The 15,278-nt window shown below is 48.7% G+C and overlaps 2 protein-coding genes across 2 annotated transcripts; one reads left to right on the forward strand and one right to left on the reverse strand.

The window, feature by feature from the left end:
* Positions 1-8,240: 8,240 nt before the first annotated feature.
* LOC120645580 lies at positions 8,241-10,065 on the reverse strand. Its single transcript, XM_039922363.1, has 4 exons — positions 9,908-10,065; positions 9,567-9,811; positions 9,077-9,283; positions 8,241-8,910 (listed from the first exon to the last, which is right to left on the reverse strand). The coding sequence occupies exons 1-4, from the start codon at positions 10,063-10,065 to the stop codon at positions 8,471-8,473; spliced, it is 1,050 nt and encodes a 349-aa protein (XP_039778297.1). The 3' UTR covers positions 8,241-8,470.
* Positions 9,127-15,253, forward strand: LOC120644271. The gene is made up of 3 exons (XM_039920859.1): positions 9,127-9,264; positions 9,376-10,777; positions 13,765-15,253. Exons 2-3 carry the CDS (start codon positions 10,189-10,191, stop codon positions 13,857-13,859), a joined length of 684 nt encoding a protein of 227 aa, XP_039776793.1. The 5' UTR covers positions 9,127-9,264; positions 9,376-10,188; the 3' UTR covers positions 13,860-15,253.
* Positions 15,254-15,278: the final 25 nt, after the last annotated feature.

Here is a 15,278-nt window from a genome sequence, read left to right on the forward strand (position 1 = left end):
CCCACATTTAGGATGAAAATTCCAGGTTCGTCATAAGTCCTTGGCAGCAGCCCACGGACACTACACAACCGTGACGAAAGTAAGAAACATGTCACAAAACAATATAGGTTTCATCATAGTTCATCAGCGTAGCCTATAGATGACCATTAGGGCCGCCCGGCCCGGCCCGTCCCGACCCTGGGTTGGCCCGAGCACGAGCTGACCGGGCCAGGCCCGACACGAGTAGGTTAACGGGCCGTGCTGTGCCGCCCACCGAGCTATGGTCTCGGCCCAAGCACGAGCCCACGGGCCATTTTCGTGCCGGACCGGCCCAAAAAGCACGCTGCCTCGACCGTGCTCGTGCCGTCCGCCGCCCGCACTATTGAATGGAGCCTGCCGACGCTGCGCCGCCGGCCCCGCCCGCTGACGCCGCCGGCCCTGCCCGCCGACGCACCCCCAGCCTCGCCCGCCGACGCACCCCCAGCCTAGCCCGCCGACGCGCCCCCAGCCGCTGCTGCCGCGCCGTCAGCCCTGCCCCCCGACGCGCCCCCGACCTCTGCCCTGCGGGCCGCTGCCGCCAGCCCCGCCCACCGATGCGCCCCAGCAGCTAGCCCTGCGGGCCGCCGGCGGCCACGCCCGCCGACCCTCCCGTCGCCGTTGCACCCAGCGGCCAGAGCGGCCACGCCTGCTACACCCACGGGCGAAGTAGCAGACGAGGTCGCGAGGAGGCGCAGGCGGTGGGGCCACGACGACTTTCGAGGAGGAGGCGACCGACGGGAAATGGGGGTAGGCTGGTAGGGTTGGGGGAGCCAGGAGCCTCCTGGCCGCCTAGGACTAGGAGCTGGCTGTGTCCTGTCACCTGTGGGCTGGGCTGGCTTGACGCCTTGACCATTGGAGTTAGTGGGTCGCTATCGGGCCAGCCTGCTAACTCTGTGCCGGGCCGTGCGAGTCCACGGGCTGGGGTGCCGGCCCAAGCCCGGGCACATTGAACCTTGAGCCTCCTCTGTCTCCTATTTCTCCAGAGCCAGTGGAACTAGAGATTCCTTCTGTAGAAGAGATGGCAATGGGTTTTCAAGGATCAGTATGCTTTGATCAGATGGCTGGGCAGTATTTTGGTGGATCTTACTCACATGCACCACCATCTCCTCCTCCAGACTTTGGGCCGATTTCAGGACACACCTATGGAGCAGTAGGATCAGCAGCTACGGCATCTTCCTATCCATTCTTTGGCTCCGATTCGTTTGGAACTGCAGGAAGTTCCATGGTGGGATCTTTATTTGCATCTTAGACTGAGCCATCTCGTCCTTCTGCAGTAGATGTTCTTGCACATTGAGCGGCTGCGTCTATCTTTGGGTCACACCTTGGCACTCATTGGGGTGATCAATCCCCTTTGGGTGGAAATGGGGATGGAAATGGAAATTGAGATGGACAGTAAAAGTCAAGTTGAAGCTACTTCTCCCAAGCCCTTTATGGTGATAGATGACAAAGGGGGAGAAGAAGATGATTAAAGCTTGAAGAGGGAGAAGAAAAATAAGAAATTTTAGAGTTTAGGCTTTCTGTCTTAGACAGACCGGTCTGACCAGTCACAGGGACCGATCTGACCGGTCTGTGTCTTGTATATCTGAAATTTGTAATAATCTCGTACTTTATCTCATTGTGGACTTGAGAACTTGTGATGTGTGCTACTCGGTGTAATAAACCTATTTATACTATCTAAGTGAATTTGTGTTAGCGTGTTGCAATTGACTGATGTAATATGCTTTTGGTTGGCTATCTGGGGCAGACCGGTCTGACCGGTCGGCACCAGACATAGCCATCTTTTTCTTCATTTTGTTGAAGTGATCCATCTTGTCTATGCATCACGTGTAGTATATTTTTGCAGGCACACATACACTGTTGCACCCCATGAATTCTAAGATATAGGGGGCTCTTATTTTTTTAAATATGTGCAAATGGCATTTAAGGCCGTATTTGATGAATTCAATTCGAAGCACATATTTAGGGGGAGCTCATGATTATATCTGATAATTTGAAACCTTTTATTTGATTCATTTGTATGCTTTAATCAGAGTTGTCATCAATCACCAAAAAGGGGGAGATTGTAAGTGCATCTAGGCCCCTAATAGGTTTTGGTGAATTGAATGACAACATGATTAAAGAACTAACGCTTTAATTGAGATATCATGAGCAGGGATTTATTTGTGTATCAATTCATGTATTGACTCATGTATCAAGGAATCAAATAAAAGAGAGTTTATTGGACAAAGTCAAGCATGTTGTGATAAGAAATAAGAAACAAATGTTCATGCAATAACAACTAATGGTTTCTATTCATGGCTTGGCACATTGGAGATATAAATTGTTGGAAGATTATTGCAAGGCTTCATGGAATGACATAAAGGAGATGACATACACTTATATGCTAACATATTGGTCATATCTTTGGAAGCTTGCAATGCTTGGAATTCGGTTATCATTCATAATTACAAAGCAAGACAAGCACATTATGAAGAAAGATAGAAACAAGTGCTCATGTGTTATTTGATGGTTTCTAAATATGGCTTGTCAAAGTGAAGTATGCTTTGTCTAAAGGGTCAAAGGTTCATGATTACAAAGCAAGACAAAGAATTGAAGATATGGGAATGAAATATGGAATTCATTGTTGATGTGCAAAGCTTAACTCAAACATGGCAAGGATAAGTGATGAAGAAACCAACTGAGATGACTAGTGCAAGAGACTAAGCAAGCTTTTGTGAAGCGACATGCTTACCATGTGTGCGAGTGCAAAGGTGAAGTGCTAGTATCCGTGGGATGTTCGAAGTATCATATCTAAGCCTTGATTGAGAGAAGCAATGCAACACATCAAATATTTTATTGAAGTGATTTGAGTATTCAAGGACAGTTTTGCAAAATGATTTGGAACTCTAAGTCACTAGCTCAAGTATGGATTTGCTCAAAAGAATGTTATACAATGTTGGAATCCTGAAGTTGATGAAAATCAAAGTATGGCAAAACTGAAGCAATTAAAGGCTTAAGTGGTTGAAAAATATTTGATATTTAATCTTGAGTATAGGTATGCCGTACTATCAAGAGGGATGCAACATTGATTGTTTGACTTGATCAAAAGTGCTCATAGGTCACCCTAAGTGAGAATCCTGAGAGAAAACCCCTGAGAACTGACTTTGTGCTACTTGGATGATCAAGTATAGACTTGGTGGACCAAGTGGAGCACATTAACTTGGGTTTGGGCTTCTCTGGCCCAGACTGGTCTGGGGGACCGGTCTGACCGGTTTAGGGTCTAATGGCTAGTTGTTTGAACAGACTGGTCTGGGGGACCGGTCTGACCGGTTTGCACTGACAGTAGCAACGACTAGTTTTTGTGTGTGGAGTATTTATACTCCTCAGCCCCCTCTTGCATGTGCAGCTGGTTCTTTGCATTCTCTTGAGCTTCCAGAAGCATTTTCTTGACCAGCTAGCTCTCCCCAACACTCTTTGTGAGTTGTGCTAACTAGATTGCATATTCTTGGATTTGGTTGAGAGATTGAGTGTGTGTGAGTTTGTTGAGCATTGTGAGGGCTGCATCTTGAGCAGCAATTGAGCAACCATAGCTTGAGCACCTTTAAAATCCGTCAAAGCTTTCAAATTGAATTTGTTACTCTTGGAGGATTGCCTTCTAGATGGCTAGGTGTCGTCGGCTAGCTCCCGACGGTGTGGTGAGCAGCGGCAAGTTTGTACGGGCGTGATCTTGCCCCCTTGGTGGAAAGTATCAAGATAGTGGAATCGAAAAAGTGGTTGAAAGATACCCAAGTCAAAAGACCGAGTTGAAAGACACTCACACCCAATGAGTTCCTCAACGGAGATGTAGGATTCACGGTGGTGAATTTGAACTTCGGGAAACAAATCCTTATGTCTCCTTTGTGATTTGCCTCACTACTTTGTGTTCTAGCACTTTGTTTATAATTCCACATTGATTACTTTGGTGTGTTGTTTCTGTGTGTGCAGGGACTTGCAATACATTCACAATCACCGAACAAAATAACCAACCGGTCAGACCGGTTGGGGTGACCGGTCACATGCAGAACCTGCACAAATATCAGAGTTTCTCCCCTCCTTGAGCTCTAGCACTAATACAACTTGATGTAGTGTTGGACCGGTCTGACCGGTCAGTGTGCTGACAGTGTGCTTTAGTGTTTTAAATTGCAGAATTTATTGAAACGCTTATTCACCCCTCCGCTAGGAGACATCTGAGGTCCTTTCACCTACCGATCCACATCCCTGGCTTGTTGGTCAACTATGTCAACACGAGTCCATTGCGGGAGGTTTGACTCGGCGTCCACTTGTACAAGTGCTGCGGGCCCAACACGTGCAACTGTAGACCCCGGTTGACTAGTCCAGTATGTCTAGCTGGCAGCCACATGTGCTGATTGGGACCCAAAGGTCCACGTGTCGACATCGTCGTGCATGGCTGAGATGTGGGGTCCTATTTGACTGGTCCAACATGTCTACCTGGCTGCCATGTGTGCTATGCTGGACCAGATGGTCCACTTGTCAGGGTTGTGGGTCAAATATGTCAACGTGGGGCCACTGGAGAAGTTGGACCTAACCATCCACATGTAGGAGTGTTGGCCAGCAGGCCGATGTGGTTTACACATGTAACTGTAGTCCAGGAGGTCCATGTGTATGGGCCAGGTTTGAGTGAGCTACAAGGATCCGGCCCAGGAAGAGAAACAGGCCCGCATTGGAAACACGTGTGCCGAAGGAGCCATAAAATGTAGGAAAAATTTATGCTGTCGCGCGGATTCGAACATGGGCCACAAGCAGTTCGGCTGTAGCTATAAATCACTGTGCTAGACAATTGTTTTCGAGGAACTCCACATTTGTATTTAATTAGAGGGAACAATATAACTATCGCCAACACGGTTCGTCACTTCCTGCGCGACGGTTCATTTTCTCGTGCACCTTTTTGTGCGTTGCCTGAACTTCCCAGCGACGAATTTGAATGGCGCCCCTGCTCCATCAATTTCACCATGGCTATAAATACAAATCCTGAGTAGAGCGATGAAAATCAATCCATATCTTCTCATACGCTCCAGTCTCTCTCAGCCTCCAATCTCTCAATCTTGATCATGATCATGGGTAGTAACAACAAGCGCTCGGCAGATGGAGCTCTAGAAGGCAATCTACCACTCCGTGCCGGCCTTCGCCTCCAAGGGTAAGATGATCTTAATCCTGCATTGCCTCATGCATATGTTTATACAACTAATTCAGTTCTTTTCATATATGACAATCTCAATGGCTAGCTTGGCCTGCAGGGGTGTTCGCGGTGCCGAATCCGCAACTGAAGCAAGTTCCTCCGGCAGCTCCGCCGACTCCTACAATGGAGACGACGCTCGACGCTACCTCCGTTGGTGGAAGGGGACATGCGACCTCTACTCCGAGGCAACTCGTCATATTTTGCATCTCCAGCTCTTCTTGGAGGCCACCCAGGCCGCCCTGACCACCGCTGAGGGTGAGACCTCAGCCGCTTGGGTGATGCTGTCCTATGCCTATGGCAGAGTTGTAGGTACAGTTGTTCTTCTGTCTGAGGAAAATTTATTGTCAACGAAGATTCTTTTTCCCAATAACCATCTCCTTTTTCTGCATGGAAATTAATGCAATGGAGGCAAAAATTCAGGCCCTCCACCATGTGGCGGACGGCATCGCAAGCACGGCGAATGCCAGAGATGACCTGCTGATGGACTGCCTGCAGAACATCCCCAACCACGCCAGGGAGATCGCCACCCACGGGGTTCACCAAGGGGCTGCAACTGCACTAGCTATGGCACAAACTTGTACCGGGCACAAGATTCTCCTTTTGGAGCCTATCGTCCCTGAGGAGTAGGCCGAGCAGGCTTGAATGAGCTCATTGTGCAATTTGATGTAGTCGCTATCGACAATGAAGTCAGCGCCAATAGTGTTGTAAACAAGGTCTTCCTTGGTGAAGATTAGATCGTGTCTGAAACATAATGAATGAACAATCCAATGTTTTGCTTATTTCAACATGCATCGTCATCGCAAAATGAACATGAATTATTAATCGAGTACAACAACAATTTCATGAGAAGTCTGTATGTCCAATAACAGGCAAAGCAATGCAAACTCCTATAAATTGTCGTCGTCGTTGTCATCATCATCATCATCATGTACAACATTCCCATTGGCATCAGTGTCACTACAATACTCCAAGATAGTGTCATCTTCATCATCCTCATCTTCCTTCCCGTCTTACTCATCGTCTGCTCCCATGGTTACTACAAGGTCTACTAAATTAGCTTCAATGGCGTCTACATCCTCATCCTGGTGCACATCATCAGCAACATATTTAGCTCCCTCATGCACTGCACACTCTGTATCGGAACAGTAATCATCTTGGTGTACGTCCCCATACATTTCAGGCACATCATAAATGCCCCTGTGTTCAAATTTTTGCACAACTTGTCAATCGATTGCCTAAATCAATATCCTGCAAGTAAAATATCTTTGTGGATTGTGTCACTCAAATAAAATGGTCAGACTTGTACCAAAATGACTTGATGTTGATGGACTCGAAATGTCTATCATCTCTAATACCTACAGTCTTTCCCTCTTGATTGTACCAGTCGCATCGGAATAGGACCACCAACAGACGGTATCGCAGATTAGAGTTATATTGCAACTCTATTACCTCTTCGACGACACCATAAAATTCAACTATCTCACCTCTATGTGTCCCCTTGGCCATGACACCACTATTCTGTGTCTTTAGGTGCTGCTCACGGGTAACTGTGCTATAGCGGATTCCAATGACATTGCAAGCTTCATACGACTTGACTCAGAGATCAGGATCACAAGAGAGTGCAAACAATCCTTCGCTGACCGCATTAGGTTCTTCTTTACGCTGCTCCGCGGTCTAGAACCAAGCATATAATAAAGTTGTTTAGGCTACCGCAATTCCAATGATTTCTATAAATGATAGGATGACAATAACTTACATGATTCTTAAACCATTCGCGCATGAATTGTACACATATGATCCGTAGATCTCACAATGGTTATGCAAATATTATTTCGAACAAACTTTTGATGTGCTATTTATATTTCTTTTTATCATTACATATATGACACTCGATTTATATTCTACATAATATAGAGATATGCAAAATTAACATTAAGGTATATAACTCTGAACTTTTGGAAAAACACAAGGTAATGGAGACCTAGGGATCGGATGCGATAAATTCTTTAAGAATTTATTTGCCCTAAGACCATACTTTTAGGTAGCAAGTTACTTGCCCATTACTAAAGGTCTACATCTTATGACGATTACCTATAATGTGTATATCCGTAATATATTTTATACAATTAAATTTGTATATATTAAGACTATCAAGTCATTAATTCGCATAGGAATACAATAAAAAAAATATAGTTGCACTATAGAATAAATTTACCTTAAATTATGGTTGAAGAATCAACTTGATTTCATTATTTTGCATAAATTTACACACATAAATTTTAATTTACCACAGTAAATTAATTCTATACATGGTCTTTCATGTAGAAAAATGGCTCATCTAATCTACAAGGATTTCACTGAAACTATAGCAGATGGTAACGACTATCTAACTTGGGCTACGCATGTCCAAATAATACCACCAGCCCATGTTTAAGACACAACCAAATATACAACACCACACTTCTTGGGACACCATTTTCATCTAGATCTCAAGAATGATGGAAAAGAATCCATGCAAACTTTGTGTTGTACTCAACAAATATTATGATCAACATAGGACAATTATTTTGCCAGAAGCATGGCGTGAGTATTCACTACTTTACCTTATGAACTTTAAATCTGTCACAGAATATAATTCTGCAGTGCCCAAGATTTGTTGCAAACTTCAGTTTTGAAATCAAAATAAAGATAATGCAGAAATAATCAAAAGGCATTATCTATATTTTCCCTTTCAAATAGGTAATTGCCATAGAGCATATGCCAAATATTCTGATCTCATACAGGTCTACTCCAAATAGAAGAAATATGATGAGCTCTTAACAAAGAATCGTCAACTCTGCCCAGCGGGGCTCAACACCACTGCTAGAAAATCACTACAATGATCGGAATACCAAAATAAATTGGGTGGCATGAAATTCAAAATGAATTTCAAGGGAAAACAAAGAATCATCACAAAAAACAAGGATTCTAACAAAGGCAAAAGCTATTTGAATTGAGTACTCCTGGCTTTAGCATTATTGACCAAATGGTCGTGAACCTTATACCTACTTAGTATTCCCGCATATCGGCTGCTCACTACAGAAAGGTCACTTGAGTGAAAAAGCAAAGGATATATACAAACGAGCGAACATTACAGTGTCATTACCGGCTCGTTCCAAGTATCCACAGAATACTACAATACAAGTCATAATGTATCAACACATAGACTTCACAAGTTTAAATGTCTGGATGTCTGGCTCACGGCTCCTCGGTTGGTTCCTGTTCTAAGGCATCCACAATCTTATCAGCTATTGGCTTCATCTCTTCCACAAAGGTAGTGAAATTCTCTTCTGAATAGTCAACAGATATGCTTTCCCCAAGTAGAACGGGATTCGCCTTTGGCCAATAAGACTTTACCAACCCGAGCACGTGAGACACGTAACCACGGGTGGTATCCGAGAGGTACCTCATGATCTTCTGCGGAGCACATTGCAGTCGCTCCAGCAGAGTCTTGTCAGCTTGAGTACTCTCTTCGGGTGGATCTACCATATCCACCAGAGCCTGCGCAACAACCTTCAGCTCGTCGAGCTCCTTCTCACGGAGATCCTTCTCCTCAGTCATATTCTTGATTTGCAGAAGGGACTCGGCTAGCTGCTTGTCAGCATCTCTCAGCATTTTGTCGAATTTCTCCATCTCATCTGTACGAAGGTATACAAGTATCTCTAAGTCAGTCACCAAATCTTCTATTGTTTTTAACAAACTTTGAAGTTCTGCGCGAACATACGACTATAAGTGATCACAATTCGATGGAAGGAGATGGATTCGACCACTTCAACACAAAGAAAACAAGATAAGATATTTTACCCTTATGCTTCTTTGTGATTGACTTATTCTTTTCTTGCAATGACTTGTCCTTTGCAAGTTCTGCCACTTGCTGTTTCAGGATTTGGTTCTCTTGTGCTTGCTGAACCTTGGATTGCTCCAACTCCAGTAGCTTGGCAGGATCATACTTGGCGCGTTCCAAAACATAAAGGAGCACATTAGCCAACCAGGTGAATGCACAGATAAGTACTCGATATATAAAAATAGATACTTACAGCCAAAAAACTTTGACACTCTGACAATTTTTGTTGTGCTATCTTGATTTTGTCTGCCGAAAGCAGAAAATCTTCTGCAGGAATTTACTCCGCTATGGGCAGACTGGCCTCGACCACCCCAAAATTAGTACCTATTGTGGCATGCTCTTCAGTGGTTAATGGCTGATCTGCTGAATCCAAAGCTTTGTCACATCATAAACACAAAGGTACAGGAAAAAAGAGGTCAGCACACAAGGAGAATATCAGTATTGGCTTGCCTGGTAGAATCTTGGCTCCCTCAAGTTGCAACATGGAACTCTGGTCACTCGCGCCTGCTTCATCTGCACCAATGGCCGCTTCCTTCTCCGGGCTCACACGAGCCTCTTCAGCGGTGAACGCCGGAAGGACGGAGATCGCAGCTTGGAGCAGAGTAGCCGCCGAGGCCACTGCGACCGAAATAGGCTCGGGGGCTGATGATGTAATGGATGAATCCGCCAACCCCAAACCCAAATCGGCCGCTTTGCTACAGAAAAGGGAAATACCAGCATAAAGCAATTGAAGGACAAGACAGGAAAATGACTTCAAGAACTCCAAACTGGTACAAGCCGCAAAAACTTACCAGGCTGACTTCCTGATTGGTAGTTTCCTCACATTAAGCAACTTTGGGACAGGAAACGTCACCAAAGCTCTCGACTGGGCGGGAATATCAGGGACCGCAGCTGGAGATCCTTGTGCAGAGTCCGATTGATTCTCTCCACGAGCAGGAATAGTCTGCATCATCGGAGTACTTTCGACAGTACTCGTCAGGACTGGTTGTTCTGCTGGAACGTTATTTCCACCACTCGCCAGAGTCAGCGACTCCGGCAAAATATTTTCTGTATCTCTTGAAGGGTCCACTAGATGATGAGGTATGCCCCAGATGACACTAACACTGAGGAGAAGAAGCAGTTCTGGTTTCTCCGCGGCTTGCACCACGGGATTCGCCAGGTGGTCGCTGGATGTGAGTTTCCCACACTCCGCCACATGGTGAATCGCTGCATTGCCATCGAGAGGGAGGGACTTGACTGGGAAGATCGCCAGCGTAACAAGAGGAAGTTTGAGAGTCAGTCCCGTGACAGGAACGCGTCACACTTTCGACCCAGGAACAGTTTCCGTTCTGGCTTCAACCAGCCAAACGCGAACTTCGGTAATGGAAACAACCATTACTCAAGCAACAGGATCAATGGAGGCCAGAATCAAGGAGAAGCAAGCTACCCCCGTCAGCAGCCTGCGCAGGAACCCAACACCCCGTTCGCGCCGATCGTCTACTTTGCCTGTCACAAGGTGGGCCACAAGGCTGCCTACTGCCCAGAGAAGAAGAAGAACCGTACGCCCGGACCAGCCTCGGAATCCGCGACCAAGCCGGTTGAAGCTTCACGCACCGCCAACCGTGGGAGACTCACCCACCTGACAGCAAGGGAAGCAAGAGATGCATCCTACGCCATGACCGGTGAGTTTTCCCGCTGAAGACTTCAAGCTTTGTTATCGTCATCGTCCGACTTCAAAAAGTTTTTGTTTTTGGAAAGCTCGGTAACCCCTTAATCTCGAGGACGAGATTCTTTTGAGGGGCGGAGTCTGTAACATCCCGTAATTTTTACGGAATGTTATATATTCCGAAAATACGATTTTTCAAAAAACTTTTTGTGTGATTGTGTCAATAGCTAGAATAATCTAAGAATGACTTCTTCTCTATCTCAAAATTCCTAGAATTTAAAACCAAATAAATATAAGGACAATATTGTTAGTATGAATCATTTGGATTTTATTTGGAGTTATTGGATCTACATTGTTTATTTGAAATTTGATTTTATATCTCTTGTTTGAAAATTGTGTGGATTACAAATTTGAATTGAGCCATTCAAATTTGAAATCAATGCTAACCTCTAACTTGGCCTTGGATCAAAACCCAACTAACATCTAACCCAACCCATCTAACAAGACCTAACCAAACCCACCGGCCTGCTAACCCCCTGGCCCAGCTAACCAACCCGGCCAGCCTGTTCCCGTCGGCCCAACCCACCGGTGCGGCCTGCCGCTCGCCCGGCCCAGCTCGCGAGCGCCGGCCGCCTCACCCCTTCACCCGCTGACTAGCCGGCCCCGCTCGCCAGCTTTCCCCTTCCTTCCAACCACTCCGCTGCTCCCCTGCATCACCACCCACGCTGACGCCGCCGCCCCTCGCCTCACCTGCCCGTGCCCTCCCCGCTCCGCGACAAGGCGCAGAACGGCCTCGCCTGCAGCCACCACGAAGTGCGCTGCCGTGTCCCCCTTGCCTTGCGCGCCAAGCCCCGCCGCGAAGGCCCTTGATGCGCGCCACGTAGCCCCGTCCGCGAACCGCCATCCGTGGTGCAATCCTCGGCGTCCGTGCCGCCGTGAGGACCAAGCCAAGCCCGAGCGCTGCCTATAAAGCCCCGTCCGGCCGCTTGCCCAAACCCTAGCCACCCCTGGGGTTTATCCCCTTCTGCCGCCGCCACGATCAGAACAGAGGAAGAGGGAGCCCAAGGAAGAGAAGCAGAGGAAGGGAAAGAAGAGGAGGAGATTCCGCTGCCCCCAAGGACGCCGCCCATTGGAGATCTTCACCACGCCGGCGCCTCCGATCGACGACATCAACGTTGCCACGCTCCCTGCACAGCCCCGACTCGCCACGGCTGCACCTCGACTCTACTTCGCCCCTTTCTTCTCCGAGCCGCACGGTAGACACCCGCTCCACCTCGCCGCCGGTGAGCCATAGAAAGCCACAGGGCCCCTTTTCCCCTTTGTGTGTGCACGCTGCAGGAGCCCGACGCCGTTCTCACCTTGATCCCCGCCGTTTCCGCTCAACCCCACCATGGCCTCGCCACGGCGTCGCCATGCGTGCGCCGCGGCCATACCGGACCTCGGCTTCCCGAGCGTCCGCGTGCTCCGTCGAGCCACCTTTGCCCTGCCAGGGTACCTGACCAGACCACTTTGCCCTCACTCCGCACACCGCACGGACCTAGCCGTGCCCTTTGGCACGCGCACACCCCGCCGGCACCGCCAGATGGCCGCGTCGCCGTCCGCCTTGCCCACGCGCACACGAGCACGTTCTGGCACGTTCGAGCCTTGCCGCCTAGACCAGCCCCGCGCCACGCCGTGGCCTCGTCCAGGGCGAGTGCCCGCACGCGCGCGCGCCCTTAACCGCCCAAGGAAGACGTCGCCCTCGATCCGCTGCCGCGCCGTCGGCGGCCACGACCAAGTCGCCGCCGTGCCGGCCTTGTCCCGCGCACGCGCTGTCTGCGCCTTCTCCGCTTGAGCCTGACCTCACCTTGGCCTCGCCGTGCACACCCCTATGCTCCGCCATGCCTTGTCTCGCCACCGTCGCGGTCCGGCTATGCCTGGACTTGCGCGCGCAAGCCTGCTCCCGCCGCCGTGACCTTGGCTTCCCAAGCGCCTACGTGCGCGCCATCCTGAGCCCTCTTTGCTTTCTCGTGACCACGCCGGCGAGCTGTGCCGTGGTTTCCTGCGCGCACTCACAAGCCCCGCACCCCATTCGACCCGGCCGTGACCCTCGTCGCCACCGTTCCGCCGCGGCCTGGCAAACCAGTGCCCACGCACGCCCCTCGACCTGCCGCCATGCCTGGCCTCGCCTCGTCGGAGCAGCCTGACCCAGCCTGGACCAAGCCACTCGCCACTCGAAGACATCGCCGTCGACCGGGATCTGCAAGCCAGCGAGAGAAGGAGGAGGAGCGCTGCCCTGCGGGCCCTTTTTATCAGCGAGATGGAGGTGAAGAGAAGAAGAAAAGAGAAGAGGAAGAAGAAATGGGCCGCCGCCTGCCTCGGTTCCCAAGGAGCCGACCCAATCTAGTCCGCCAAGTCAAGCCACGCGAGCCAGCCTGCCATCGCTGATCCGAGCCAGCCTGCAAGCCATGCCACCGAGCTGACCCAGTACCCGAGCCGAGCTGCTGTTGGGCCGCCAAGCCGGCCCATCTGCTTTAAGCCCACGAGCACAGCCGCGCCTCCCTTTTCTTTTCTGGTTTTTTTCTGATGTTTGGGCCCCGTCTGTCAGTGACACAGCGCCGCTGACACGTGGGCCTAGGTGACCACGCTGACACGTGGACCTGTTGACTTGGTCAACATTGACCAAGTCAACACTGACGTCATGATGACGTCAGCATTTGGTGGACCCCGTACTGACGTCATGCTGATGTCAGCAGGACACGTGGCACTCCCTGGTGCTGCCACGTGTCGCGCTGTGTGTTTTTGTTTTTCCGAAAACTTTTTATTAATTCCAAAATTTATTTTAAGCTTCAGAAAATCATAATAAATCAACCGGAGCTCCAAAAATTATGAAACCAGTTTCATAATTCTCTTAAAATCATGATCTACGTGTTAGAGTAGGTTTTGTTGTGAGTTGGAACTTATTTGGGTAATTTTGTGCATTTTTGCACCTTGGCCCCAATAGTAATCCGTAATTACGATTAGGTCCTGCTGCTGAAGAGAAGACCGACGACCAGGACTACAAGGAGTCTCAGGAGTTCTACGAGGAGCACCCAGGTTCACACCCATCTATGACTTGAATTCCTATTAGGCATTGCTTGCTAGAATTGCTATCGCTTTACTTGTGTGTGTGTGAGATAAGCCTGCATGGCCTACTTATACCGTATTCCTTGCATCCCTATTCCTTGATTGATTCTTGGATGCTTTGGCTACTATGAGAGTGTATGGGTATGGGAATTCCATGATATGATAGTCTTGGCATGCATGAGACCTACTTTGTGAGGAGCTAGAGATAGGGCTTTTAGCGGGGGCAAGCTACTGGCCGGGAATATGTATTGGGCACATTCTGGGGAGCACCTGTGGCGGGTGCGGGAAGAGAAGAAAAGGAGGGGCAATACCTGTTATGGGTGCCCAAGGAGAGGCAATACCTGTTATGGGTGCCTTTGGTGGACCACTGCGGAGGACCGCGTGAGGAGTGCTTGCCCCGGCTCTTATGGACATATGCGGTAACTATGATTTGTGGGACTTTGTAAACGTGCACACCACTTATCCATTATGTGGGTGGACCCGGTCCGAGCTAGCTATGCGCATCACCAGACCTGTTAGAAGTAGGGTATGTGCGGGGGAGGCCTGATGCGGGAGTAGCATGGGCCTTATAAAAACTCCGGATGGCAAGGGGTGGGGCCACACAACTCCAGGACGACCTCTTGCGAGAGGATGCATCCCAACCTGGGGGGACAGGATGGTGTCATAGCGGTTAGTCTCGTTCTCAGTAGACCGGTGCCTCGGAGTCAGTCGGAGTTGTCTGCTGGCTGGCAACGGGGCGAGTGGGTATATGTGTACAACCCCTGCAGGGTGAAAACTATATGTATAGCCGCATACTCGGTCATGTACATTCCTACTTTTCTGTTACCTCGTTTAGAGTAGTAAACCCAGCTTTCTACCTCCCTCTAGTCCACTTCCCCCTGTGGAGTCAGCTGAGGTGCAGGGAGAGGGAGTTCCTGCACCGACCTGGGATGGGTGAGAGACATGATTATGGATATGTGTAGATATTTATAAATACTTGTGCTTGCATAGGAAACCTCAGCCTATCCTTGGCTACTTTTTATACCTTTGCATCCACTTAAAGCTTGCATACGGATGGTGACGTGAACCTATCCCGTCCTTGGGGATAGTTTGGCAAGATGCAGGATCCGATCAGGAGTTCGACGCCAACACCGACGGATGGTACGCTCAAGTGCTGCCTGTGGAGTTGAAGTTCGAGATGAAGGATGGCCTGAAGACCAGCTACCGTTTCCTTTTTCTGCTTGTTCCATTTAGCTCAATGGGCTTGTAATAAATTCGTACTGCAGATCCTATGGATCTTGTAATAATTAAATCAATGTTTGAACCTGTTTTAAGTGAGTATGAACTGATTTACTGCCTGAAATGAGCTCTGTATGTGATAGCTACTGATCCAGGGACTATCACGATGATACAGGGATTCGGGTTCTTCTTTC

The sequence above is a fragment of the Panicum virgatum genome, chromosome 8K (genome assembly GCF_016808335.1).
Source record: "Panicum virgatum strain AP13 chromosome 8K, P.virgatum_v5, whole genome shotgun sequence".
Classification (NCBI taxonomy): Eukaryota; Viridiplantae; Streptophyta; class Magnoliopsida; order Poales; family Poaceae; genus Panicum; species Panicum virgatum.